The 26,041-nt window shown below is 37.2% G+C and overlaps 5 protein-coding genes across 6 annotated transcripts; 2 read left to right on the plus strand and 3 right to left on the minus strand.

Annotated features, from left to right (window-relative positions):
* Window positions 1-5,091: 5,091 nt before the first annotated feature.
* On the minus strand, window positions 5,092-12,850 carry TKI1 (TSL-kinase interacting protein 1). The gene is made up of 14 exons (XM_088255328.1): window positions 12,575-12,850; window positions 11,464-11,677; window positions 11,270-11,352; window positions 11,145-11,192; window positions 10,926-11,035; window positions 10,592-10,676; window positions 10,019-10,295; window positions 8,503-8,637; window positions 8,242-8,393; window positions 7,896-8,134; window positions 7,379-7,811; window positions 6,251-6,667; window positions 6,016-6,141; window positions 5,092-5,703 (listed from the first exon to the last, which is right to left on the minus strand). Exons 2-14 carry the CDS (start codon window positions 11,588-11,590, stop codon window positions 5,476-5,478), a joined length of 2,460 nt encoding a protein of 819 aa, XP_088111454.1. The 5' UTR covers window positions 11,591-11,677; window positions 12,575-12,850; the 3' UTR covers window positions 5,092-5,475.
* A 1,366-nt stretch (window positions 12,851-14,216) lies between these two features.
* Window positions 14,217-19,592, minus strand: LOC110745223 (uncharacterized). 2 transcript variants are annotated; one of them, XM_088254081.1, is made up of 12 exons: window positions 19,375-19,589; window positions 19,032-19,293; window positions 18,506-18,849; window positions 18,119-18,404; window positions 17,835-17,902; window positions 17,058-17,306; window positions 16,802-16,877; window positions 16,375-16,451; window positions 16,246-16,295; window positions 15,834-15,918; window positions 15,217-15,315; window positions 14,217-14,984 (listed from the first exon to the last, which is right to left on the minus strand). In XM_088254081.1, the coding sequence occupies exons 1-12, from the start codon at window positions 19,507-19,509 to the stop codon at window positions 14,754-14,756; spliced, it is 1,962 nt and encodes a 653-aa protein (XP_088110207.1). In that variant the 5' UTR covers window positions 19,510-19,589; the 3' UTR covers window positions 14,217-14,753. The 2 variants fall into 2 exon arrangements, with proteins under 2 accessions (XP_088110207.1, XP_088110208.1); XM_088254082.1 differs by lacking the exon at window positions 14,217-14,984 and having other exon boundaries at window positions 15,215-15,315; window positions 16,246-16,305; window positions 19,375-19,592.
* A 151-nt stretch (window positions 19,593-19,743) lies between these two features.
* Window positions 19,744-22,245, plus strand: LOC110745221 (membrane magnesium transporter-like protein). The gene is made up of 4 exons (XM_021945302.2): window positions 19,744-19,954; window positions 20,081-20,133; window positions 20,219-20,319; window positions 21,866-22,245. Exons 1-4 carry the CDS (start codon window positions 19,876-19,878, stop codon window positions 21,957-21,959), a joined length of 327 nt encoding a protein of 108 aa, XP_021800994.1. The 5' UTR covers window positions 19,744-19,875; the 3' UTR covers window positions 21,960-22,245.
* Window positions 22,246-22,638: 393 nt separating this feature from the next.
* Window positions 22,639-24,684, minus strand: TAF8 (TBP-associated factor 8). Its single transcript, XM_021945301.2, has one exon. The coding sequence runs from the start codon at window positions 24,116-24,118 to the stop codon at window positions 22,931-22,933; it is 1,188 nt and encodes a 395-aa protein (XP_021800993.2). The 5' UTR covers window positions 24,119-24,684; the 3' UTR covers window positions 22,639-22,930.
* Window positions 24,685-24,827: 143 nt separating this feature from the next.
* Window positions 24,828-25,615, plus strand: LOC110745222 (actin T1-like protein). Its single transcript, XM_021945303.2, has 3 exons — window positions 24,828-25,021; window positions 25,137-25,215; window positions 25,377-25,615. The coding sequence occupies exons 1-3, from the start codon at window positions 24,870-24,872 to the stop codon at window positions 25,443-25,445; spliced, it is 300 nt and encodes a 99-aa protein (XP_021800995.1). The 5' UTR covers window positions 24,828-24,869; the 3' UTR covers window positions 25,446-25,615.
* The last annotated feature ends 426 nt before the right edge of the window (window positions 25,616-26,041 follow it).

Raw genomic sequence — 26,041 nt, forward strand, 5'->3', positions numbered from 1 at the left:
CCCACTCTAGCAAGCACAAAGTGACCAAGTGAAAGGGCACATCGGCACTGCTTCCCTGAATCAATTTTTTCATGTCCAATAGCATACTCAACTCAAATGAAAAATCTGAGTCGGAGTGAGCAGCAGAGCTCCATGGAAATTATTTTTGCTTGAGACAAAGACTAATAACCAAATTGCATTTTAATACCCTGGTTTCCAAAGAAAACTCGGATAATCTAAGCTATAGAACAATATTTCTATCATATTTCCCAGCTTTTCTTGCGAACCAAACAGAACATATAATCAACCAGCCATTTTTCTTTCCTTGTTTTTTTTTTTAAATTTAAAAATTTGTTTTCGTTTAGCTGATCCTTTCTTTGCTAACAACTAGGAGGGTCCTTTTTTGTTTATTTTTTTTTAATAATTAAATAGTATAGCCGAGCGGCTATACCACTAGAAACAGTATAGCCGCGCACTAGTTTTGACACGAGCGCCTAATCGCTTAACGGGTATTTTTTAAATAGATAGCATAGCCGCGCGGCTATACTTGGTTTTATTCATGTTACTTACAAATAGCATAGCCGAGCGGCTATACTGTTTTTGACACGTCGGCAACTAAGCGCTATGCGACTACTGTGATATTTTTTTTTTCCATAAATAGGACAGCCGGGCGGCTATACCCGATGTTTTTCTAATTTTTTTATTATAAAAATAGTATAGCCGACCGACCTTACTGGTTTTTTTTTGTTTAAACTTTTTTTAATAAATCGGCTATACGCTTTATATATATATATGTATATATATATATATATATATATTGGGACTCTTTTAAATTGTTTCCCCAATTTTCGTTTATCGAGAGGAGTAGTTCAGAGCATTATCCATTACTATTAGGCTATTACTTGAATCTCTATTGTCTCTTTTTAATTTTTTACTTTTCCAGAGTTATTATCCGTATAAATAATATAGCACTTTCACGTTTAATACTCTATTATACATGTTCGTATGTATTTTCAATAATACATCCATGTTTTGTACACGTCTTAAAGACTCGGTAAAATTCACGTTTTTTAAAAACCAAACGTACAATTGTATTGTACATGTACGTATGTATTTCTCATGTTTAATACACGTATTTTTTTATATAAAAATTTTCAATAAGACACAAAAAAATTAACGTATTATACAAATAATTCTCACATATTATTAAATAAAATAATATATATTAAAAATATTATGTTAACATATTATATAGTGGGCGATTAATATTTGCTTTGGATATGTTGAAACTAGCAAATTAATATCTATAAAGTATAAACTAATCCAACTAGGAGGGTCCTTTTTTAAATTTTTTTTTAAAAATTAAATAGTATAGCCAATCGGCTGTACCTTTTAAATATAATGTATTTAGATAGTATAGCCGCTTGGCTATACCACGATTTTTTTAAAAAGAAATGGTATAGCCGATCGGTGAGTTGCAGAATGCATTTTCGTTTTTTAATAAAAGTAGTTTAGAGAGTTATCCATTATTATTAGGCCATTAGCCAAGTCTCTATTGTCCCCTTTTGATTTTTTTACTTTTTTAAAGTTATTATCCGTATAAAGAATTTAGCATTTTCTCGTTTAATGGGTTTTCACGCAGGAGACTTTAGTTTGGCACTCTGGACATCCTTTCTTCGGTTTTCACGTAGGAGACTTTAGTTTATGCATTGGGCTTTTACATGCCAGTCGAGCTTTTACTCGATGGGCCAAAATTTTATGGGCCGTGCAGGCCGACATCGATGGGTAGATTGAGAGATTTTCCGGCTACGGAAAATCTTCAAACCACCAACCAATCTTCCTACCATAGAACTAGAACACCTATGGGATCATTTTTCGTTTTCAGACCCCGGCCAAAAAGTGGTCGGAACTAGGTGAATCGCGGCCAAAAAGTGGCATTTTTCAGAGCTTTTCAAGCTCAAGCCAGCCTCTATGGCCAACCACGAGGTTGTGAAACCTATAGGAAAGCAAGAGGGAGAGGAGACGAACATGATCCATGTGGTGGCGCTGCCTGAGGCAACCAGAAATGTTGACGGCAACGATGAAAGTTTCAGTCGAAACTTCACGTCGTTCCAGTCCAAAATTCTTGGGTTTTCGAGCTCCAAAAAGGACATCAAGATGAAGATTTTGGGATCGGCCTCGCCTAAAACGGTAACCAGAGTTGACAAAAATCGCTGGCCAAAGTGGCTGGCCGGTTTGCGCGAAGAGAGAGATACGAGAGTCGAGAGACAAGAGAGAGAAAAATGAGAGAGAAAGGAGCTGAACAGTTTTTTAAAAATTTGACTTTGCAAAAATTATGATTGTGCCACTACATTTCCGTAGATCATAACTCCTCCATTTTAAATTGAAATTGAGTATGCCACCTGTCTACGGATTCGTTTCGACGAGCTCTACGCAATGGTGCTTCTCAATTCCTCAAAATCCTTTCCAAACAAAAAGTGACTAAAATCCCCCTACCAAAATTGAAAATGGGGCAACCAAAATTGCATTTGGTAGCAAATTCATTGAACAACGTCGAAATATTTTAGTCACCGTTTGAAAAGATTTTGTCGCCAATCGGTTGGTTGAAGTCTTTTTTTTAATTTTGTAAATAGTACGAGGTGTCCCCACACCCGAAGGGTGGGATTAATCCCTGCTCAGGGTTTGGCTTGACCATGGCTACAAAATGCTTCAAACTGGTTTCGAACCCTTGTCATTGAGACACCAGGTAGCTCACCAACTGTAGGTGGTAGTTTGCCGACCGCACCACACCTTATGGTTGGTTGGTTGGTTGAAGTCTTAACCCATGCCTAAATCTCACAAAACTTTTGGCGACGGATTTACAAAATGTCCTGGCTAATAACACTATTGGGCGACTGAAGTTGCGTTGGTCGCCAAAAATTTGGTCGCTTAAAAGGTTTTTTCTTGTAGTGAATACTCGTATTATATACATACATATTTTTCAATGATACCTTCATTTTCCATACACGTCTTAAAGACTTTGTAGAAGACAAGTTTTTTAAAAAGAAAACATACAATACACATATTGTACATGTACGTACGCATTTTTCATGTTTAATACACATGTTTTTACGAAATTTTGAATAATACACGCAAAATTCAAGTAATATACGCATAATTTTCATATATTATTGAATAAAAAAAAATTATATTAACATTTTAAATAAATTATATTAAAAATTATTAAACTATACGGTGAAGATGATGTCAGTGTACTTGGGACTTAAGAATATCAAAATCCTTGGTGTAGAACAAGATAGATTTGTAGATAGAAAGAGGCCTTGGAATTACGCTAGGGAAAAGAGAAGATTTGGGCGCCCAATCGCTAGGCGGGTCTTTTTTTTAATATAATTAATAGTATAGCCGCGCGGCTATACTCGTTAAATATTATATTTAAGTAGTACAGCGGCGTGGCTATACTTAGGTCCTTTTTTCTTTTTCTTTTTTCCTTGATTTTCGTTTATTGATAGTTTAGAGCATTATCCATTACTATTAGGCCATTACCAGAGTCTCTATTGTATCCTTTTGATTTTTTAATTTTCCAAAGTTAATACCCGTATAAAGAATTTAACATTCTCTCATTTAATACTCGTATTATACACGTACATATTTTCCAATAATACTTTCATTTTCTCTGATGCATTAGCACATTAGGGTTTTCATGCTTCCACAATTCCAGGGCATGTTTGGTAGGGCTCACTAGATAGGACTGTGCTATATTGTACCTGAAACCCATGTTTGGTTTGAAAGGGGACTAATTTAAATGGGATTGTGGAGCCCAACAGTAAACAAAAAGCCTCACTAGCTCTTCCAATTTAGTGAGCCTCAAAATCGGTTCGCAAAATAGCGATTTCGCTAAACAGAGAATGCGAGTCCGACAATAACCAGCTTCTTCTTCTTCACCTAGAACTATAACCACTATAGACCCAGCCAAACCACCAGAATCACCACAGACCATCGTCAAACCCAGTCACTCGAACCAACCACCACCAATTCAAACTCAGTCACTCGAATCAACCACCACCAATTCAAACCCAATGGAACCACAACCCAATTGAACCCAAATTCAACAACCACTGTCAAACCCAATTGAACCTTCCAAGAAATCATCCACCATGATCAAGAAAACTGCAAAGGGAGACACCATTAACGGAGATGTGGGCTTTCTTGTATGAGACTCAGAGAAGGAAGTCATGAATTCCCAGTCTTGAAGTGGTTTGACAAAAATTATAAAAATTAATTGGTACCCATTAAAGGATTCTTCTAGTAAATGACATAGAAGCCATCAAGTTGAACTTATGGAATAAATAGCTGGTATTGAATTTTCAGCCTCTGTCTCTCTCTCTTTCTGCGCTTTTTCTCACCTAAAATCCTTGACTACTCTCTCTTTCTCTCTCAATAAAGGTTACAGCTTTCAATCTAGACAGTTTGATTAAGAAGGAAGGAAGAAGAAGAGAGGAAGAAAGGAAAAAAAAAAAAAGGGGGGGGGGGGGGGGGTATGGCCTCGGAAGGAAGAAGAAGAGAGGAAGAAAGGAAGAAAGGTAAAATAAATTAAAAAAAAAGAGAAAGAAACGGGCTGGGAAGGAGAGGAAGAAGAAAAGGAGAAAAAAGAGAAAAAAAGAAGAAGAAGAGATAAGATAGTTTTAGCAATCTTTAATTAAAATTAAATATTAGAATTTTATTTATTTTTAATTAAAATTAAATATTAAAATAATTATTTTTTAGTCCGACACAACACCAAACATAGGTCTTCACTATTTTTACAATCCAGCTTCTTAGTCCGACGCAGCACCAAACGTAGGTCAGGACTTAATCCAGCTTAGGCCAATCCGAATTAATCCGAGATAGTCCTAGGATTTAGTGCAGTCCATGACAGTCCGCCGTGCCAAACGACCCCTTATGTTGTTGCACTTCATCTCCCTGTGACTTTAGTCATGTCATTTTTCACCTAGTCAGGACATTTAAAACAACCTCTCAAGTCTCAATTAACAAATAATCCAAATTATCATAGAATCCAATGTGACCATTTTTCTTGGTTCGGTCAACAAACACAAATTGACAGTCAACAAAATCGACAGCATAAACAGAATAAACATTGAGGAAGAAAGAATGTACAAATAACTCGACAACATCAGGGTATCTGAAACCCGATTTATCTGGTCAGGTTGCAGAGGTCATACATCAGCTCTGGAATACACAATTTACAAAATAAGTAACAAATAAAATGCCGAAATACAATTTGTCTACATTTGTACAAATTAAAACCTTTGATCAGAGAATTGTACACACGAAAGCTCGAATTCCGTTTGGGCTCGCAGGGGCACCTTTGGCATGCAATCCTCACGTCAGAGCTAAACTGAGAAAATGTTATAGTCACTGAACTCCCATTGAAGCCCCGCCATTAGGAAAATGTTATAGTCACTGTACTACAATTGAAGCCCCAACATTTGGCAGATCTCAAATTCCATTGCCAATTTTAAAATCTGAAAAGGATGCCGTTTCTCGAGCTTCAACTGATGCTGTTGGTTCTCTCTTGTTCGCCCCAAAAAAGGAGCAATTTTGAAATGCATCAAGACTGCTGGCAATAAGGCGGTTCAACCCACTAAGACTATCACTCAGAACAAAATCTTCACTACGGTATTTAGAAGATGGCATCTCCAAATCTAATGGTCCTAAAGATTCAGGCTGTAAAGAAAGGAACATAAAAATCAGAAGTATCCACAAAAAATTGCTGAAAATAAACAAATATATTGTTAACTCACAATTCCCAATAAAAAGATTTATAATTCCTTGTTATACAAAAATATATTTATAATTCCATTAGCTCCATTAAAAAGGATGTCAAGGAACCTATAAACGAACTTGTTACATAAAAGTTTAAATGACCCTGCTTCCTAGATGAAACAACAGGAGCAGATTTCAGCAGGACCCAGCAAGCCATATGAAGGTCATGGAGATTCAACTTTCAAAACATAAAATGCTGAAAAAGAAACATACCCAGTATATATCTGTTAACGCGTTGAAATCTTTTACTGAACTCTCAAGGATATGTGGATCAGACTGACAGTCATCTATAGGACCTCCTTGAGGGGGATCATCAATGGGCCTCTCTACAGGTATCTCCTGCAGGAAACTTATATTATTACAAGCATTTTGACAACGTAAGCGACTATTCCTATTTCTCAGTCACATGAGTGCTTCAATAAAAAAAATATATATTGTGAAATGATACCTCAACCATGCAATCAGAGCCCGCTGAGCTTGCAATAGCTGTTTGTTTGCAGGCCCCTGGAGTAGCAACAGCAGATAAACTGGAAACCTCTTGACAGAAAACAGAATTCTTTTGAAATGAGAAAGCATCACATGTTTCTTCAGCATCCCAGATGGAAGATACATGACATTCCATAGTAGGTTGGCATCCCATCTTGTTCTGTCTAGAAATATGAGCAGCAATCACAGCATCAAACGAATCACAGCTAAATGGGATCTGCTGAAGGCATTGGGAGCCTTCAGCAACAGGTGGATCGATGCAGTTAGTATCTAAATCATGAGATACTCCTGAAAGTAGATCTCCCATGCTTATGTTGGTTAGGCTATCCGCCCACACCCCGGCTGATAGTGCAGTGCCAGTAATTGATCTCAGGTCATCCTATTATTATACACACAAATTAATGTTCAGAGAAATAGCACAATAGTAAACCAGAAAATATGTAAAGCATTTACAGCACAATTTCCTCCATGGGTTAGAAAATAAGATTCCCACTAATACAAGTACATAAAGAAAGACATCCACACATTATTCCTTCCATTTTGCAATTGTTCTTGAAAAATAGAGGTAAAGTTATCCACATCTTTCTTATGAACACAGTCGAGATCTGATTAGTTGCCATGACGGTAAAAAGTTTCTTTTATTATTATTTTCCACAGGGGTGGGGGTGGCATAAAGCAGATTGTTACGCAAGTAAAACATTCTCTGTTCATTAGACTAATTTAGCCAAGCTGTAAAAAATTCTTAAAATAAGGAACAAGGCAATTGTCACATTCAAAAGATTCCAGAAAGAAAATGTAAGTCGAGGAGGACAAAAAGGGTAAGCATTGATTTTAATACACAACCAAAACAAAAAAGAAAAAAAAATATCTTGCTTAATCCAAGAAACAACAGGAGACAGTCATATTGAGAAACATCTAATGTACAAGTAAGATGGGTAGATAAGACAATGATATGTGATTGGAACAGTTAGTACAGAAAGCAAATTGCAAGTTCCTCTGTTGGGGCCTAGTTAAAAATATGCAAACATTCATACCTGTGGGCTGACAGTTTAATAACATTAAAAGCATGGAGCAGAGAAAGGACATTTACCACATCTCCCCGATGTCTTGAGGTACTCTGATCACCAGCCTCCTTTTTATGCCATGACGTTATTTCCGTAGGGTCCCCCACAAAGTTATTGTTTGGACTTGCGCAGATGTAGCCATTTATCTCATTGGGCTCATCAGCTGAAGTCAAACCAAGAGAATGGTTATACCGTGGTTTACCACGTTCGGGTAGTTGGGGTTGAGAATGTTGATAAGCCAGTGCAGAGAGAACACAACTATTGTTCGTTGAAGTTGAGTGATCCTTATGGATATCGGCAGACTGATTATCAGTTGATAGAGGAGATAAAGGCACTGAATCCACAATCTGCTCCTTCCTCTTCTCTTCATTAATATCATGCTCACCTTGATTGCTGCAAGATGCTACAGGTGTTTGCAATCCAACAGACCCAAGCTCAGTATTGGAGAACCAACCATACCTGCAGGGAAATATTGCGACTCGTTTTATGATATTTACTAATATAGTGTGTGACATTATATTTGAGTTGAAAAGAAGTAGGAACCTTAAACGGAAAACTGGAGGGCATCCAATCGTTGCATATACATCTGCCGCACTGACAATTGAGTCTTGCGTCCATCTAGGATAACCCATCAGGTTATCCCTCTGGACACTGTAATGGAACAGGGTTAGCTCTCCTGATGCTACATTCGAATTTCCCCATTTGCGATTTAGATGATCCAAAACTGATGATATCTTTTTCCGAGTACTAAGAGTGAGTTCCAAGTATGGATTATGTTTATCCTGTGAAACCATAATAACCCAAATTTTGATCACACTCTGAAAAGTGTTCAGGTGATAAAACTTTATTTCAAAACAAATTTGAAAATATAAGTTATGACAATGCTCACATTTTCCAAGGCTCTTCTAGTACCATCGTCAATTGGGAACAACTGGAGCTTAAGTTTCATACAATTGTTTGTGCCGCTCTCTGTATCAATATTTTGTACGAAAGCGGGCATAGGTGGCAGAACTTTTCCAACAGGAACAGTGCTACTTTGCCCTGAAAATTAAAATGGAAAGAACCATGGCATTAATAAATTTTCCCCAACTGGCTTGAGTCTAATCCACTCAAGAAAAAATAACCAAGAACTGGCAAGGAAATGATTCACCTGCAGCACTTCTGTCTTGCTCAACTTCTTTATCAGTTATTGCCCGCTCTAGGTGCTCAGCAGCATCAGCAACCAAAGAAACCCCAGCAATTGCAGCCTTTTCCCACTTTTTATATGCTGCTGACGAGAGAGCACCTGCTAATAATACATTAGCAACCAGACCAATACCAAATTTCCTGAAAGCGGCACTAGCATTGAGAATACGTGAATTCAGGGATGAAAACATCGGCGATACAGATATAATCGGGCCTTCAATTTACGGATATTTCGGGGGATATATAAATGTCGTTTTAGGTATCGTGGAAAATCAACAAAAAAGACAGATAATTGCTTTAAAACACAGAATTTTGAAGTGAAACTTTCATAGATATTAAGCACATTATCAATGAATGTATTGAACTAATAAAATTCAAAATGTACCAAGTATAAGATATGCATATGATGAAATGTACGTGTGAAAATCCTGAAAATAAATACAATTAGACTTAACACAACAAAGACAACATTATTAAAACATAACCCAACCCAACATTATATTACAAGAATCAGACTTAATGATAAAGGAAATGAGAGACAGAAGATTAGGTGAAAAATAAAATCAAACACACAAGAAACCGAGCAACCAGAGAGAGGAGAGGAAGAGCCAAAGATTGCCGAAATGACTGAGAAGAGAAGAAAGGAGAAGCTACTAAGTATTAGAGCTTGGTTTTTGACATTGATTCAGTGGCTGGGACCTATAATTACTTTCAAAACTAAAGACAAATTTCCAGGTTATTTGTCTGGTGTCGGGGTTATCGGAGATACATCGCTGATATTTTCATCCTGGTGAATATGTTGACTAGTTTCTTTTGAAAATCAGGTACTGCTACTTATTTTCATTAGTAATCTACCAAAATGCAGCTGATGCCACCAATTGTACCTGGAACGAGAAGTGATAGTTCACCATAGCCAACACGGGAAAAAACAAATTAAGTGAAACCTTCAAATAATTTATTTTAATTATTAGGAAGACAAGTAACGCAATTTAGTCACAGGAAAAGAAAACACGAAGAATAAAATCAGAGGCTATGTTTGAAGGAGGCAAGAACAGCAATGTGACTTCACAAAGGCGCAAGTTAGGTTTGAAAGACTTAAAGTTAATAAACCTAGAGTAATTTCAACCATCCAAAGACAAGCAATTTATATAAAAATTTAATCAGGGTAAAACTCTGAAGTCCAAATGCATTCAAATATTCCCTGCTGTATTAAGTGGTTGCTAGAATCATGCAAATCTGACATCAGATATCTATGCTCATTCTTACACCAGTTCACTTAAAGAACATATATAAAGAAGAAAAGCACACTGAACTTAGATGCCAATTTACACAGCTGAGACAAATCAGCAACTAGCAATTAAATTCTAAACTTTACATGAGAAGATTGTCAATGGGATGAAATTAGAATATAAGGACCACATACCCTAGCTTCTGTAAAGGATAGACTATGCAAAAGTGGGTAGACTAACAAAAAGAATCACCTGGTTTTCGTCGTTGTCTAGCAGGTTTCATGGTACTTGAGTCTCCTTTGTTGCTACGATTAACACCTATATTTACATTGCGCTTTAATGACGCTTTTCCAGGTCCTAATTTCTGAATATTGTGACTGTCAACAAGAACCAGTTTAACTGTGCGATTATCATGTCCTGATGGTCTATTCTGATTGGAAAGTGTGCTTGGAGCATTAGGAGGGCAGTTTTCCCCCTGAGAAGGCCGTTTCCTAACACTCTTCTTCCGGTCTTTCAGGAGTTGGTGTTCCTTTATGCAAAAAACATGACAGTAAGTCCATGACCAGTGTAATATATCAATATCAGACATAGTGCACTTTTGCTCAACTACATTAACCATGGTGCACCTTTACCACTCCAAGCATAACACATGGCATGTGATGAGTTGAGAGGCAATGGTATATCATGGCTATTATTGGTCAGTAAAATTCTACTCTATCAAATAAACGAAAAATCATTGGTTTATCCAACAAATATATATATTACACACACACACACACATGTATAGGAACATAGTCCTGGATTAAAATTAATGTTTTTACTAACCAATGCTTCTATAAAGATCTTAAATCTTCGGGGCTTCAAGTGAAGCTTTGATGCTTTGCAGCTATATTTTTCCAGCAACGACCACCTGCAATAAAGTCACACAAAACATATAATTCTCTGTGCATTTGTATTTCTATTTAAAAAGACAATTTAGACAAAAAAATCATGATGTCTTTAAGCCATATTATCAACAACAGATTCTCTACAATAGATATTGGGTCAAATGCTCCCAACAGTAACTGTTAAAAACTAAGATCCAACTCCAGGCTGCAATCTTTTTAGAGGATCTCCAAAGGTAAGAAAAATGAAAAAACTGATTGATAACTAATCTTACCATCGAAGCATAGCAGCATTAGTATCTTTAGAATTTTTGGAATCCAAATATAATCCTGGACCCAGCAGCTTGTTCATACGCCTCACAAGACGATAATAATAATGTCTGACCTGGAAACCATGAAGGGAAAAGAGAAAGAAAATCAAAATCAAGATGTTGACAGGAGAATCAATCAACCACTGAATGGAAAGAGCCAAAAGTAATTGTTCTAGAAAATACCTGATCCTTGTTTTTACTTTGTACACGACAAGTTATCTTTTCAAAATTCTGCAAAGTATAGCACAGTTAGGGATTTTTATGTGTAAAATATTTAATTACCAAAAAAACCAAGGACAGGAGCATGCCTTGCCAACTTGTCGTAAAGCGGCAAAGAAACTTTCCTCCTCTTGGTGTGTCCAAGCAGCCCATTGCCGGGTTGGTTTTTTCACTGCAAATTCACAACAATTAGAAGGTGGAAATTTGTACTTTGGAAGGTAACATAATCAGAAGGAAGCCCATAATAAGTAAGTGAGATATGAATTGATCGCATAAAGTATACCAGGCTGCTGCAGTGCAACGTGATTTGAGGTGGATGGAGCTAAACCTGGACCTCCATCCTGAACAAAGAAACCCCCCTGATGAGGATGTGCCTCGGAGTTCACGATGACTGTTGACCCTATCTGCATGTTGAATGCATAACCTATATGCTCATGCTCTCAGCTTCCGGGTTTCAAGCAATACTTTGTTTGACCTCTAACTTGGTGCAAACCGGACTGTTAATTGTAACAAGAGGATTTAAGCTTAGCATGGAAAAAGCAATGCAGTAAATTGACACAAAGTTAAATTAGTAGGAGGCAACAACCAAATCAGTGTGTTCACACATTCACATGCACCAAAAGATGCGCATTCATGCACCCCAAATTCAGTTTCTCCAGATACTTCATAATGTTAAACGATTGCATTTTGGAGTTCATTTACATAACAGATCTAAATTTTCATATTTCCCTTGATTGGGTAAAATTTTCCATTAGAATGATTGGAAAGTAAGTTCACAAAAAAGCACTCCATCAAACGGCACTGAAGCTCACAAATGTGATCAAACTATTCACATGAATAAGGAATTTGTATTTGCAGACCCGAAGTGTATATAGCAACCCAAACCGGGCAAATAGTAATATCAAATCATGCTCATGCTAACAAATCCATTATCATATTAGCATCCAGTTTGGCAAACAGAACCTACATTGGCTTACAAAAAAACAATCTAATTCAGTTAAAGTTAAGCAAGAAATTGAACTCCAGTAATCAAAATAAAAAATACAAGAGAACTGTAATCAGTAGCTAAAAAAATGCCAGAAAACAACAATAGACATGGAGAATATACTCTTCAAGAATTTAGATCCAAATCATAACTCCTCAACTGAACTCTACCTCAGAAAACTTTTTTTTTCCTCGATATGTAGAGTTAAAATTAGCCTTTTCCTATCAAAAAAATCCACAGAAGTACAAAAGAAATATTGAAAAAAAAAACCCTAAACGTAATTTCTTCAACTTTCCCAGCAGCCAAACGACGGCTAGGGTTTCGAACTACACAAACAAATAATCAATCAACTTATGCTCTGTCAACCACGTAAATCAATGAATCTGGAGAATTCGTACTCATAAATTACCTGATAGAAATTTCGAAGAACCCAGAAAACCCTAAAATCGAACGGACGAGCTCCTGAGATTGAAGAAATGCGAACAAAAACCGGATAGAATCTTCCGACAGACGTCTACAGTTCGAAAAAGGAACGAATTTTACTTTGAGAAAAAAAGCGTTATTAGTTAATTCACTGGAAAGGACGAAAAATAAGGATTATTGGCATATTGGAATCATATCACAAAGAGAACGGGTTTTTTTTCTTATTTTGCAAGGACTTGGACATAGAGGTACTCAACATGACCTAATTTTTTACAACTTTTCAAGTGATTCTATGAAGACCTAAATTTTTAGGAATAGTAGAAGGTAGACTAATTTTGTTGATGCTTTTATTACTTCTAATTAAAAAAGGAAAAAAAAAGTTGGTGTTTTTATTTTAACAATCTAATGGATCATATAGATATTAGATACGATAAAACATAAACAACGACTGTTATGATATCAATGATCGACACTATCGTTATGATAAAGATATGATTGAGGTTGTTATCAAACATCCAACAAACCTAAGATTTGATTTTTATACTTTATTTGATTTTATGAGAAAGTTATATCGGCCGTAAATGATGAGTTGAAATACAATGTAAATAATGTTTCTGGCACAAATAATACTGATACAATCAATGTACAAAATATTACTCTTGCACCTAACATGGGTAACTAACTCTGAATTAATTATATGAAGAAAGTATAGATCAATCTCATGGATGAAATACATGTCAATGTTTAATTTGGATTCTTTGCTCCCAATATATCAAAATCATGAATGATATGCCATTAATATTTTTCTTTCCCTTCTAACAATCAAACCATTCACTTTGAACATGTGTGATGAATTCGATTTGAAGTCTCATTTCCCAAACTATGCATTCACTACTATGAGTAGCATGTGTGATGAATTCGAATTGACGTCTTATTTCCCAAACTTTCCAATGCTAATGCAAAGCCTACATTTTCCATAGGGTATGTAAAAGAAAAATTATTTACTATTATTGTTGTATTCCTCATCACAAAGACACAAAGGAACCTAATTTGGCATATATGTCCCATACTTTCAACATTGAAAAGAAAAATTATTTACTATTACTGTTATATTCCTCATCACAAAGACACAAAGAAACCTAACTTGGCATATATGTCCCATACTTTCAACATTGAAAAGAAAAATACCGCTACACTTATATAACTTTATGAACCAATGCATATTTTGACGAAGTGATTAATTAACTCTCCATCATGAACGCAACCCTAAAGACCAAACAATAAAGAAGTCCAACAGTGGACTTGTCCACATGCAATGCAGGTGATCAATCATGGTAGCATCGCATAAAGAAGGAAGCATAATTTACTTTTAAAGAACCTTTTCAACCATGTGTGCGCATTAGATTTAGAGTAGAGAACAGGAAATGTCAAAGAAAGAGAAAGGCAAAGAGACAAAGGGAATAATCTCACACTAGAGAAAAGGCCAGGCTACAATTATGTCAAACAGGGCTCCATTTAGCCATTTAGCCATTTAGCCATTTAGCCTTGTTTAAGAGAACCTTGCCGAGGAGGCCTCATCTTCTTATAAGTTTAAAGCCGGTCCCTTATGAGGCAGTAGAACAACAACACAAGAGGTAATTGAATGGTTACGTCAAGAGAAACAATGTTTTCCTGAAACTCGCGTATTTATATGGTAAAAACAGAATTTACATCCAAAATTGTTACAAACAAGTGACAATGATTACAACAGTCGTAATAAGGATCAAAATGATACACAAAGCAACTTCAGATGGCTACAGTTGAAGCTTGTTCTATGGTTCCTTTGTTTTACAGACACCATAACCTTTCGTAACGTTCTCAAAACATATTCTGTTCCTCTCATTCTTTCGATACTGTATGTGCTACACATTGTATCCATTCATCCCACCACCATCCTTTGTTTTAGAGCAGTTGCACTATTTGTTGCTGGCATACCACCATAAGTAAAGATTTCCATCCATCTGGAACTAGTCTACCAATTTATAATTTGGTAAGATCACAAAAGCAGCAGCCCACATCAATCACCACTGAAGGATAATTTGCTTGGAGAAACAGAACCAAGAAAGGACCCTAGACCACTGCAAAGTGAGATGTCCTATTTACTTCCACTGGCAACTGCAACAACTTTATTCAGTAGTGGTTGATTTACAAAGCATTAATCTGTACATAGGGTCCCCACGAGCTAAGACATGTTGTTCCCAGTCTGATCGAACTCCAAATGGGTTGTCCTTAAGCCACCCTCTATTAGTTATGGCAAAACTTTGTTCATGCACCGCAGTAAGTTTACCCTTGCCATATCTCTGAAACTGTTCTTTCATTCTCAGAGAGACAGCCTCTATGTCAGATTGCAGAAAGACCTAGTAAATATAACAGAAATTAGCAAATAAACTGACAAATCCCTGTCATGCAGGTGCAGCTGATCTACATTGATTTTCTAGTTGTGTAGTCTTAAGTTTACGAATAAATCATGGAGTATATGGTGTCATTACTTGCAGTGATGGAAATAAAGGTGAAGAAGGGGGGAAAGAAAGTTAACTAGAGAGTTAAAATGGAGCTCCGTATGGAAGTGGAGCTGCAAAATAGTTTTACCTTTCCATTAGCTGCAAGCAGATCAGCAACTGCTTCGACTAATGACCTTTGCAGCATACTCCATCTATGATCTGGTTCGTTGAAATCAGGATTTGGGCACTAAATGGGGAAAAACATCCCAATTAATTATTGATAAAAATAAACCTAAGCATTGAATGCAAGACTGATGAAACTATAAGGACAAGAAAATGCATTTAATTTTCCATTACATCAAATATACTGCCCTACTTTCCATGTCATTTTCAAGTAAAGTGATAGAGAACTTAACATAGTACCCTTTTTTTTTTAACAGAGAACCATATCTTTCTCAACTTATAATGAGAAAATGTGGCATCAGGTTGTTCTATACAAGGCAATTACTTAGAAGTTATCAAATAATTTAAGAGCGGATAATGAAACATATGAATCACATAACATTCCTTTAAAGAAAGGAAGAAATGAAAAAAGTTCGGTTTAGCATGTCTTTCATAATGCATAAAGGGCTATCATTTTGTAGGTTCTTAAAGTTTAACAGATTATATATTGCTAACTCTAACACGCACATTGACATGGATAGTCACTTGATAAAAGAAGCAGATGTTTCAAGTTGAAAAGAGACATAGAGTTGCAATCCCAACCTGTATCGAAACAAGCACTAGCTTTCCGGGGTAACTAGAAATAATGGATCGGAATGTTGAAGTAGCATTTGTTGTGATGAAGTACCTAAAGTAGACAAAAGCAAGACAAATATATGTAAGATGATGAAGCTGGACCTATAATGTTAAACACACCAAATTCTATAAATGGAAAACATCATAGTTTCCTATCCTCCAACCCCAAATTCAAACACACACGTGCGAGCGTACACACATACAGACTGGATCCATTCAAGTTTTAACTACAAACATTAAACACACAATTTTATGTGACACAAGCAACCCAGACATGCACATTGCAGACACAGGTCATTAAAGTTCATGCAAAAGTCAGTTAGACAAGCAAATTCACAAGGCCATAATTTTTTGGCAGCACCAAGGCTACAACCCTTACCCATTTCTTATCCCACACCAGTGAACATAGTCCAGGCAACGTTTTACAAGCTGAAAAAAGCTGTAAAACTGTCAGTAATAAAGGATAAGAATAGGCAAAAAGAATACAAAATTTCCACATCCTGGAAACCTTTTTATTAATCTCCAAACCAAGAAAATTCAAATCCTTCCTTGTTTTGGCCATCCCCAAAAGAAACATTCCATTACCTGCCATGTATTATTCGGAGTCAGTAAATAACCAGTAACTGCTATGACTATCTCATGACCAAATCATAAAGGGCATGTTGAAATTATACAACTGTTTCAACTCAACAAGCCTTGTTATTTGTTTATTCCAATCAGAAATTTGTCAGTTGCATCAAATTTAGCTTCTTTTAGAACCTAATCCTTATGTTTCTCTCTCTCTCTCTCTCTCTCTCTCTCTCTCTCTCTCTCTCTCTCTCTCTCTCTTTTTAATATCTTGCTTATACATGTAGAAGAACAATAAGGTAACAAACTGAAACCTCAAAGTGGAAAAAGAAATCCATAGGAAGGGAGAAGAAGGTGAAATACAATACCACTTCCAATATCAACTACCAAAGGTTGAGCTGGATCAGAATAGGCATCACTCCAATCAATATCAAAAGGGTATGCCTGCACTAGATAACTACTTTAAGAAGTTTGAAAATATTTTTTTAAATAGTGTTATGAAATGCTGGAAAATATTTACAATTTGAAGTGAATTACATCACTAAGATCTCTGAGCTCCTTTAGATGAGAATGAAGTCAGATTGATGCATCAATCCACATTATGAAAGAAGATATGAATCATACCCTATCTAAGGCCATGACCCCTGGAAGTTTTCTTCCTTTGAGAAACTCCCACACAACTGAAGCATCCTTAATCATAGTGAAATTAAAGGTGGAATTTGATTCCTTCACCATTGCTTCACATGCCTTATTCCCAACAACAGTTATGTTGCAGTTGCTTTGACTTAGTTGATTAAGCATTTGAGCCAGTTTAGAAGCTCCTTTTGTGCAGTTACTCGTACGGAATTTCACTGGACCAATCCAAGTGACTTTCTGCAATTCAAATCAGGGAGGTCTGACAATGAGTCCACACAAGGCCAGCAATAATGCGTACTTGAACACACAAAAGAGAACAGACTACGATCAAGAAAGAAAACACATATGACATCAAGGTGGAATTTAATCCCAGTGGTTATACCAGACAAAGTGCATCTACACCACTATACTCGCCAAATTTAACTTTGAAACTTTACAATATACCTTAAAAATTTCACTGCATGATTATAAAGGACCATAAATAAGTGGAAGAACAGAATAATGAATATGGAGCCTAAAATTGGAAAGTTGAAAGTTGAAAATGAAACAAACTTTTCGAGGGCTACATTAAGCATGCTAAATTTAGTCCTTAGATAAAGTATCATAACACTCTTATGCTAAAATCTATCGGTAAAAAGATGCATTGCCCACATACCAAGATAGAGACTTAAGAACTGATACTGCACCTCAAATTTATTCAAAATGGTATTTGAAAACCAAAAGACAATTCTTCTTCTGCCTTACTTCAAAAGTATTTTTATTTACCTTGCACCTTGAAAGCATGGACTTCATTTCGACAAATGATGCAGGCCCAATATCAACAGGTACCCACCCTAAAACAGGGAAAAGACTTTGAGAACCCAATTTCACAAAATTTATTATATGACACTCAGTTTACACAGTTGCAACATAGGAAACTGAAAAATAATGATATTATTGTCAAAAAAAGCAGTCAAAAGGACTAGTCAATTCATACATGTTCTAATCATTCACGAAAAGAAAAGGAGTCAAAGGGCATCATATTTTTGGTAAACCAAAAGCAGGCTCACCATCCAGAATACGATGAGCATGAAATATTTCCAATTGCTTTGGAAGATGATCATTCTTGCACCAAAAGTCTCTTGGATATAGGATCTGTACATTTCTAATGTGTGCAACCTGGACTAAATCTAGAGCTTCTTTAAGTACCCCATGTTCCACCAAATTCAAGGGAACAGGTAGCCCTAAGGCATGCATTATTTGAAATGACATCATTCCAACAAAGACTAACCCATCACATCGGGAAGCTAAGGAATGCAAAGCAGCTGCTTTATCAAAGAGATTACCCCCTCCAATCTGCACTGCCAAAGATAATAAAGTTAAGAGTCCATAAGTTTTTGGTTTGACTGGAACCAAACACAAATAATGGAACTAATATACTAGCAGTGGAGGCATACAATTGCTACATGTGGTTTTGTGTTGCTTTCTGTAGTCCTTCTAAGTTGAGATAGGCTCTCCTCAAAGTGAAAACCAGCTAAGTTGGCATAGCAGAAGCGAGCGACTCCGCAGGTGGATGCAAGAATCTTATGAGACCGGGAAAAGTAATCATTAACAAAAATATCCACTCCTGATGACAATGCTTGAGAAAATTTTGAACAATTGGCAACTTCCCCTCTAAACTCAGAAAGATTCTCAAGAAGAAGAATATCTCCTTTCTCAAAGCCTTCCCTCTTTGATACCACGTTTTGAGAAATGCATTGTACTGGAACAACTTTGTACTCAAGAAGAGATGACAAGAACTCTGAAATGTGGAGACCATCAAGCAATAAACAATGATCAGCAATTCAACATGTCGAATTGTCATATCATAGCCCCATGTTTCATGCTTAAATAAATCTGCCTTTTTTTTTTTCACTGTCATGAAGCATCATAATAGCAAAAATGCTAGCGAAAAAACTAACATTAGTGTGAAGCATTATATACCTGCAACAGACTGCGCGACAAACAGTCTAGGATTAGTTTTAACACTCCAATCACTAACAAGAACTACTTTAGCCCCAGACTGGTGCAAATACTTAATGGTGAAGAGTGCACTGGGTTGAAATCGGTGTTCCTCCCCTTGTTCCCGAAGCAAAAGGGTAGAGTCAAATCTGACCAGTACAACTTTTGCAACAAGCTCCCCTCTTGGAAACTTTCTAAGAGTCTGCAAGTGTGGCAAGGCATCCATTTCTCCTCCTCCAAAGGCCTAAAAGAGCAAAACCCAATTGAAAAAAAGTAACACAAAACAAGATAGAACTGAAATTTAGCTAGTGGGCTAGTACCTTACCTTACACTTGGATGTTAGGACATTTGCTTTGAGATATTCAAAAGTGTGAGGCTTGAGAGCAATACTTAAACATGTGGGAGAGTTGCTGAAAAACAGAGTTGTTTGAAGTTGAAGTAGATTCACAAGGTGACCCATGTTATGTGATTGCGTTTAAGTATTAGAGTTCAGAGCTCCAACACCCAACTCTGCTTCTGCTATGAAGCGTCTGGCTGTGGCCGCTTAAAGCGGAGGAGATGACAAAGAAGTAAACGACATGTCGTGTCAGGAAATAGTGTCCTTGTAATACTATGAAACTTTCACCAAAAAATAAAAAATAAAAACTACTTAAACGACGCCGCTTTGGAGTCTTTTGGAGTTTTAATTACAGCTTCTTCAACAAAGCGAAGGGAAAAGCTCAGTCTGGACTGTCGAATACCCAATAACGACAATTCGTGCTTGCATCGCAAACGACGTCGTAGAAGCCGATACAGGAGCCATAGCCTGACGGAGATCGGAGCTAAAATGGCTCTGAATTTGGGATTCGTGGTTGGTATCCTTGGAGTTGTAATTCTCTCCCATGCCGCTTATTCAACCGTTCAATGTAAGCCCAGATAATTAGTATATACGTAGTTAGGTATCTATTTGGATTTGAAAGTCAACAACGTTAGGGTTTGTGGTGATTGAAATTGGATCCTTTTTTAGATTGGTTGATTTGATTTGGTTGCAGACAGGGGATTGTTGAAGATTATGGAGGAAGAGTTTTCAGGACCTCCATTGAATGTAAGATTTAACACAGGCAAATTCTAAAAATGGGTATTATTTTGTTTAGGTGTTTCGGTGATTAAACGGGTAACTGAAATTGCAGGTGGTTGTTGAATTGCTTCTAGGGTTAGTGTTATGTATGTGGGCAGCTCTTACTGTCCCGGGCACGTTTCTTTCAATACATCCCCATTCTGAAGAGAATAGGTATGTGTGCATTTTGTCTCTTCAACGTCTGATTTGTTTTGTTCATGGTGTGATTGGATTTCTTTTCAATCCCTTTCAATTGAAAGTTGAAACAAATTTATAGTAACTTTTGTTATGCTTGTGTACTTAAGCTTTGCAGTGCCTTCTACAAACTCAATTTTGCGAAGTTGTAACTGGTTTTGATTCAAACTCTTTTTTTATTGTTTGAATTGGCAAAGACTGATGATAGAATAGATGTTACAGCCATGTCAATACCTAATTTGCACATTGCTAGTTGCAACTTCTATTCTAACCCTATGGTTGGTTCTCTGTCAGCTAGAGAAAATAGAGAAGAGAAAAAAAAATCCGGAAGTTTTTATTTTCTTCTGTTTTTATTTTCCTATGAGCCAACTTTGTCTTCAAATTATACGCCATTTGAAGAGAGAGCTTGAGAAGGAAAACCTGGAGTTATTTTCCTTTCCTCTTTATTTTCATCAATAACCAAACAATGGAAAGATAAAGAGTTTAATTCTTTCCTTTCTCTATTATTGGGTTCTAGACATAGGTTAAGAGTTGAATTGTATATCTCCTTGTAGTGGGGGTTGTTGATAAGATTATTAGTTGTTCACATGCCCTTCTGAATAAAGGTCCTTACAAATTGAATAGGAACCTTTTTTTTTTAACAAAGTAAATGGAATATTCTGTAGGTAAAGATGCAGTACTTAGTATCTCATTCTACTGTCTAAAGTTGTTGAATGCTATTGTGTAATGTTCACTGACATGCTTCATTATGTTATAGAACTGAAACATGTTACGAGTATTCAAATGGGGGTTATCTGCAAAGAGACAAAATATCAAATTATTGAGAGAAAGCTGAGTAGAAGTAAGCGTAACGGGATTAAGGGAGGGAAATTAGTAAGAAGATAGAAACAATAGGGGTTAGCATTCTTGAGTTTAGAGACCACAAAGCAGGAGAGAGCAAAATAGTTTTTGTCTTTCCATAATCTTTAGCTGCCCTCTTTAGTAATGGGACTCTGTTTCTTATCAAAAATAAAATTTTAACAAAAAAATAGAAGTGTGCAACCTACAAATGAGCATGATATGGGACTTACCTTCTTAAGCTATCTGGGTTTGTTTATTAATTGGAAAACATATTGTAACCCTCTCTGCACAGCAAGATACTGTAGAAGTAGAAGGTTATTTTCAGATATGGATTGACCTTATTTTGTCTCCATCAGTTCTCAAGCTAAGTCATCCTTGCATAAAATAAATTTGTAATGTTATTAAGACTAAAAGAGGGCCAAGTTTTGTTGCATATTCATAGAGACGAGTCAGAAGACTAATGTGTACTCTTCATCATAGCTATGGCCAGTTATCTGTGCTCCTTTTAGGTATAAACCTTGTAAGAGAAAATTGTATGAGTGAGGTATCTCAGTTGTTGCTATTTACTGTACGGTCTATATGCTTGAAATTCAGAAGTGTGGAATAATAGCTATTTTGACTTTAAAAATGTTATATGCGAGATACTTGATTGGATTATTGACATCCAGTTTATTTTGGAATGCAGGATCGTTTCTCTACCAGCCAACCTAGACTTTATGATCTTCAACCATCGTGCCAGAGTGTTCCCCGTGGAGATGGATATGAAGTTGAAACATTGAGGTCTTTTCAATCAAGTGAAGTAGGTGTATTCAAGCAGAGCATCTTTCAGTTTTTTTTCTGGCCTCTAGTGAGAGAGGCAGCATTTGGCAGATCACTGCTGTTTCTGCATTTGGCAAATCATGAATTCTCTGTTTCTATACATGTTTTAGTTTTCTTGGATTATGTTGTATTTTCTCTTCACATATGTAGCTCCTTGACCAGATAGCTGCTGACTTTGTTGTTGCCCTGGCCTAGTCATTTGAAGTAATTTAAACTTGGAGGTGATTGAGAGCTTTCTATTTATAATTCCAGTGGACCCATGATAGTAGCTAGGCCTGCTTGTGCGTATGAAATTTAGTAATATATTTACAGGTAACTTAGCCTTCCCCGTTCCTAAGTGGACGGTCCTGTTAACGCTGATTATCCCAGCTCATCATTTTGTCTTCAAGTCGACCACTTCTCCCATAAATGTCATAGAAATGAAAACCGTCTAGTTATCTGGGATGCAAAATTGTTTCTTTTTCCTTTCTTTTTGGCTGAGAAAATTGTCAGAATTGTTTTGTGCTGTTTTCGTATATGATTTAATCCCTTCCAATTCACGGAAGAAGCATGTGATCATGACTCAAAACTCTATAATCCATTCATACTTTTTGGTAGTCCTTTTGGCTTTTCTTTGAATAAAAGTTAAGAAAATGGACAAGCTCAAAAGGAGATCTCAATATTAGAATTCAATGTGTTGATACAAAATATCAGCTGGTGGGGGAAAACAAAATAAAATCTTCATCCTAGAAGAATGGTTCACAGAGAAAAAGGGTAAACATGGAATTGAAAGAAAACATTCACATACCTCTGAAAAAAATTGTAAGAGTGGGACTAAAACTAGAGTATACTAGAACAACAAGTACAGCCTCTACTTTGAGCCTCCATAGCCCACTGCTAAATCCCTAGGTGCTAAGAGCTTCCATGAAGAAAACCAGTCAATAAAATTAATCTACAACTGAGTGAGTTCCTGTGGGTTTTCCATAGATTGTCTAAGAATAAACTCGGCTCTTCTCTTCTTGTCATCCCTCTCCTCATCTCGCCCAAACCAATAAGCTGGTCTCCCAGAACCCTTCTTTTGCAGCCTCACATCCGAAGATTCTCCCAGAAACTTCTTCCCACTTCTGAACTTGAAATTAATCGCAGGCCTCGTATCTGGAAGAAGCTGCTTCCTCTCATCATCTCCATCACTCCACACCCCATTTTTCACTGCTTCAATGGCAGGCGTAAATGCATCCAAAACCGAAGAACCGCCATTCTTCCCTTGCCCCACTTCATCCAAAAACTTGGATGGCAAGACAACTTCGGACGCTGATACATCTTTCTCCCCCGGCTGGATAGGCGGTTCAAGGAATGGATTAATTGGATTACTTGGATTACTCTCACTCCCTTGTAATAATAATCCCTTTCCATCATTACCACCACCACTAACCAATGGTACTGCAACAGAGACTCCTCCTGAACCAGATGCCTCACCGTTGCACAACAACCTCTGCTGCAGACTCAACAAAGACCTCTCAGCCTTCCTCCTCTGCCTAGCCTGCTCAATTTTATCTTCTCGGGGATCGGTCTTCCTCTCATTCCACATTGGTGTTTGAATGTAAGTGTGTGGATCAGGGAAAGCCGGCAACCAATTGGGCAAATTTTTACTCTGTGGCGCCTCCCCCATTTGCTCGAAACTCGGAATTAATCTCCGCTGCTTGATCACCGGAAACCGAGGCAATGGCTGTGCAAATGGGATCTCCTCAGCCGAACCCACATACTCAACAATGCCTCTCACTATCCCAGACCCTGCAAGACAATGACTGACCTCAGCAGCACCCAAGAACCCTTGCAGTGACTCCAAATCCTCCAACCCTCTAATAATATCAAACACATTGCATTCGGTTCTGCCAGCCAAGTTAGCATAAAAGCTTGACATCTTCCCTAAGTCACGGAGGTATCTGATGGCAATGTCGGCGAGAGCGTCCAGAGCAGACTCCTTGAAGCTCTGAAACCCAACGCTCTCGCATATCTGCGCCACCGCAACCGTAGATATGGCTCGGCCAAACTCATCGGCTCCTCCTCCTCCTTCTCTTCTCGGCGCTTCGCTACTGGGTTCATTCACTCTGCTGCTACTGTCCGCTTCTCCATGGCTCATATTCAAGGCTCATATTCAAACCCTCATATCACTCAGCTTTTTCTCGAACCCTCAAATCATTCGACCCATGAGCCTGTTCCTGCAAAAACCCGCGCATCTTCCCTCCCTTTCCCTCGTTTTCTCGGCAGTCAAACAAAAACATATAAAAGCGAAAGAAAATAGGAGGACTCTACCCAGCTGACACTGAGAAACCCTAGAAAAAACCCAGAAAGAGAAGCAGCGAGAGGTTGTTAGAAATTGGAGTGAAATAAACGCAATTCTCGGAGCCTTGCAGCGATTCAAAGACTCCGGAACACGAATCAGAAGTAAACGAGCAGAGTTTGGATTCAGATTGAGCGAAATATCGCGAAACCCTAGAGGAGGAAGGAGAGGCAAGTAGGGTTAGGGTTTGAGAGAGTGAAGAAGGTTGAGGATATGGAGGGAATTTATGAATTTGAAAAAAAAATAGAAATTGATAAATCCCTGGTAAGACCCCTTTGGCAATGTTTGTATCAAAATTCAAACGGAAGGGAGATTTGGGAACGAAGAGAGAGAGAGAGAGAGAGGAGTGAGATCGATGAAGAGAATTGGGGGGTCTTGGGTTTACTTTTATAGAATTCTACCACTAAATTAAGAGGTATCTGGGCCTTTAGTGAGCCTATTTTTTGGGCCATTTAGTGTACCCGGCCCAGCCCAAATAAAAAACCGATAGTATAAATATGTTCTTTGTGCTCATTGGAGATGGAGGATAAGAAATCAGAGAGAGACTGAAATGGAGAAGTATTTTGGGAACGCGTACAGAGGAGACCCGGGGGTCCCACATGCCGACCCGGAACGCTTTGTGAATATATGGATCGGGTCCGCTGCCTTCTCTGCGCTCACTTGGGTCAACCCCTACATGTGGCAGCTCTCGAATCAGTTCAAGTAGGTCATCTTTTTTGAGTTTTGATAATTACCCAGTTTGTGAATTTGTTGCTATTTTATGTTTCTGTTTTTTAATTCTGTTTTTATTTTCTTCACAATTTGAAAATTGTTGCAGCTGGCATGACAAAGCAATGTGCTTTGAGCAGTATCATTGGAAGAAGGCCATGAAGAAAGGGGAGCCCTACAAATTTAAGGTATGTTGGGTTGTGTCTCAAATGTTGGGCAAACTGAAATTTCAAGAATTTCACTGATTCTAATGAGAACCCATTTGGGAGTTTTTGTGGGTTTTGAATCTTGATATTGTTCTTTTGTTGATGAAACCATTGGTCTTTTTTTTTTTTTGTTCTTGTTGCAGTGGAACCAGTACATGGACAAGGATCTCAGAGATTCCTACTATTTCAACTGGCCTGTTTATTTCCCTTAGTTGTAAACTTGTTTGTTTCAATTGGCCTTGTTTAAGTTTTACTGAGCTAAAACTCTCATAGCCTGAAGGTTATAATGTTTATTATGTATTGCATTGAAGGCTTAAAGCAGAATCTTCTCCTTTATCAGTATCAGGCTTCATGCCTTTTTGAATGCCAGTGAGTTGTGTCATATGATCATTTTTACTTCTTCTGCAAATGGTTGGTTTTTTCGATTGCAAGGATAATTTGAAATTTAAGCAATTGAGAATTTGAGATGCAGATGATGAACAATTTGATAAAGGGTGGATAATGGATGGATATAGATGATATAATGCTAGCTGAGCTGCTACATGATGCAGCATCTCTTTCTGCTCGATGACAATGCAAGTCTTGAGAAGCTGTTTGCTCAAATTGCTGTTTGGAAACGGGTTATTTTCCTAATGATGTTTAGCCTGCAGCTATAGTTAGTGAAACAACTCCCAAACACAAGTTTATTGAGTGTAAGGGGAACTAGAATTGCTTTCAGCAGATTGTGATAAAAGCTGTAATATAGCAGGCTTGAGGCTTTGAGCTTTCTCATTTTAAGTCACAACTGTTTTCAAGCAGTCTGGTTCAA

Source organism: Prunus avium, chromosome 6 (assembly GCF_965620075.1).
Source record: "Prunus avium chromosome 6, drPruAviu1.hap1.1, whole genome shotgun sequence".
Lineage (NCBI taxonomy): Eukaryota > Viridiplantae > Streptophyta > Magnoliopsida > Rosales > Rosaceae > Prunus > Prunus avium.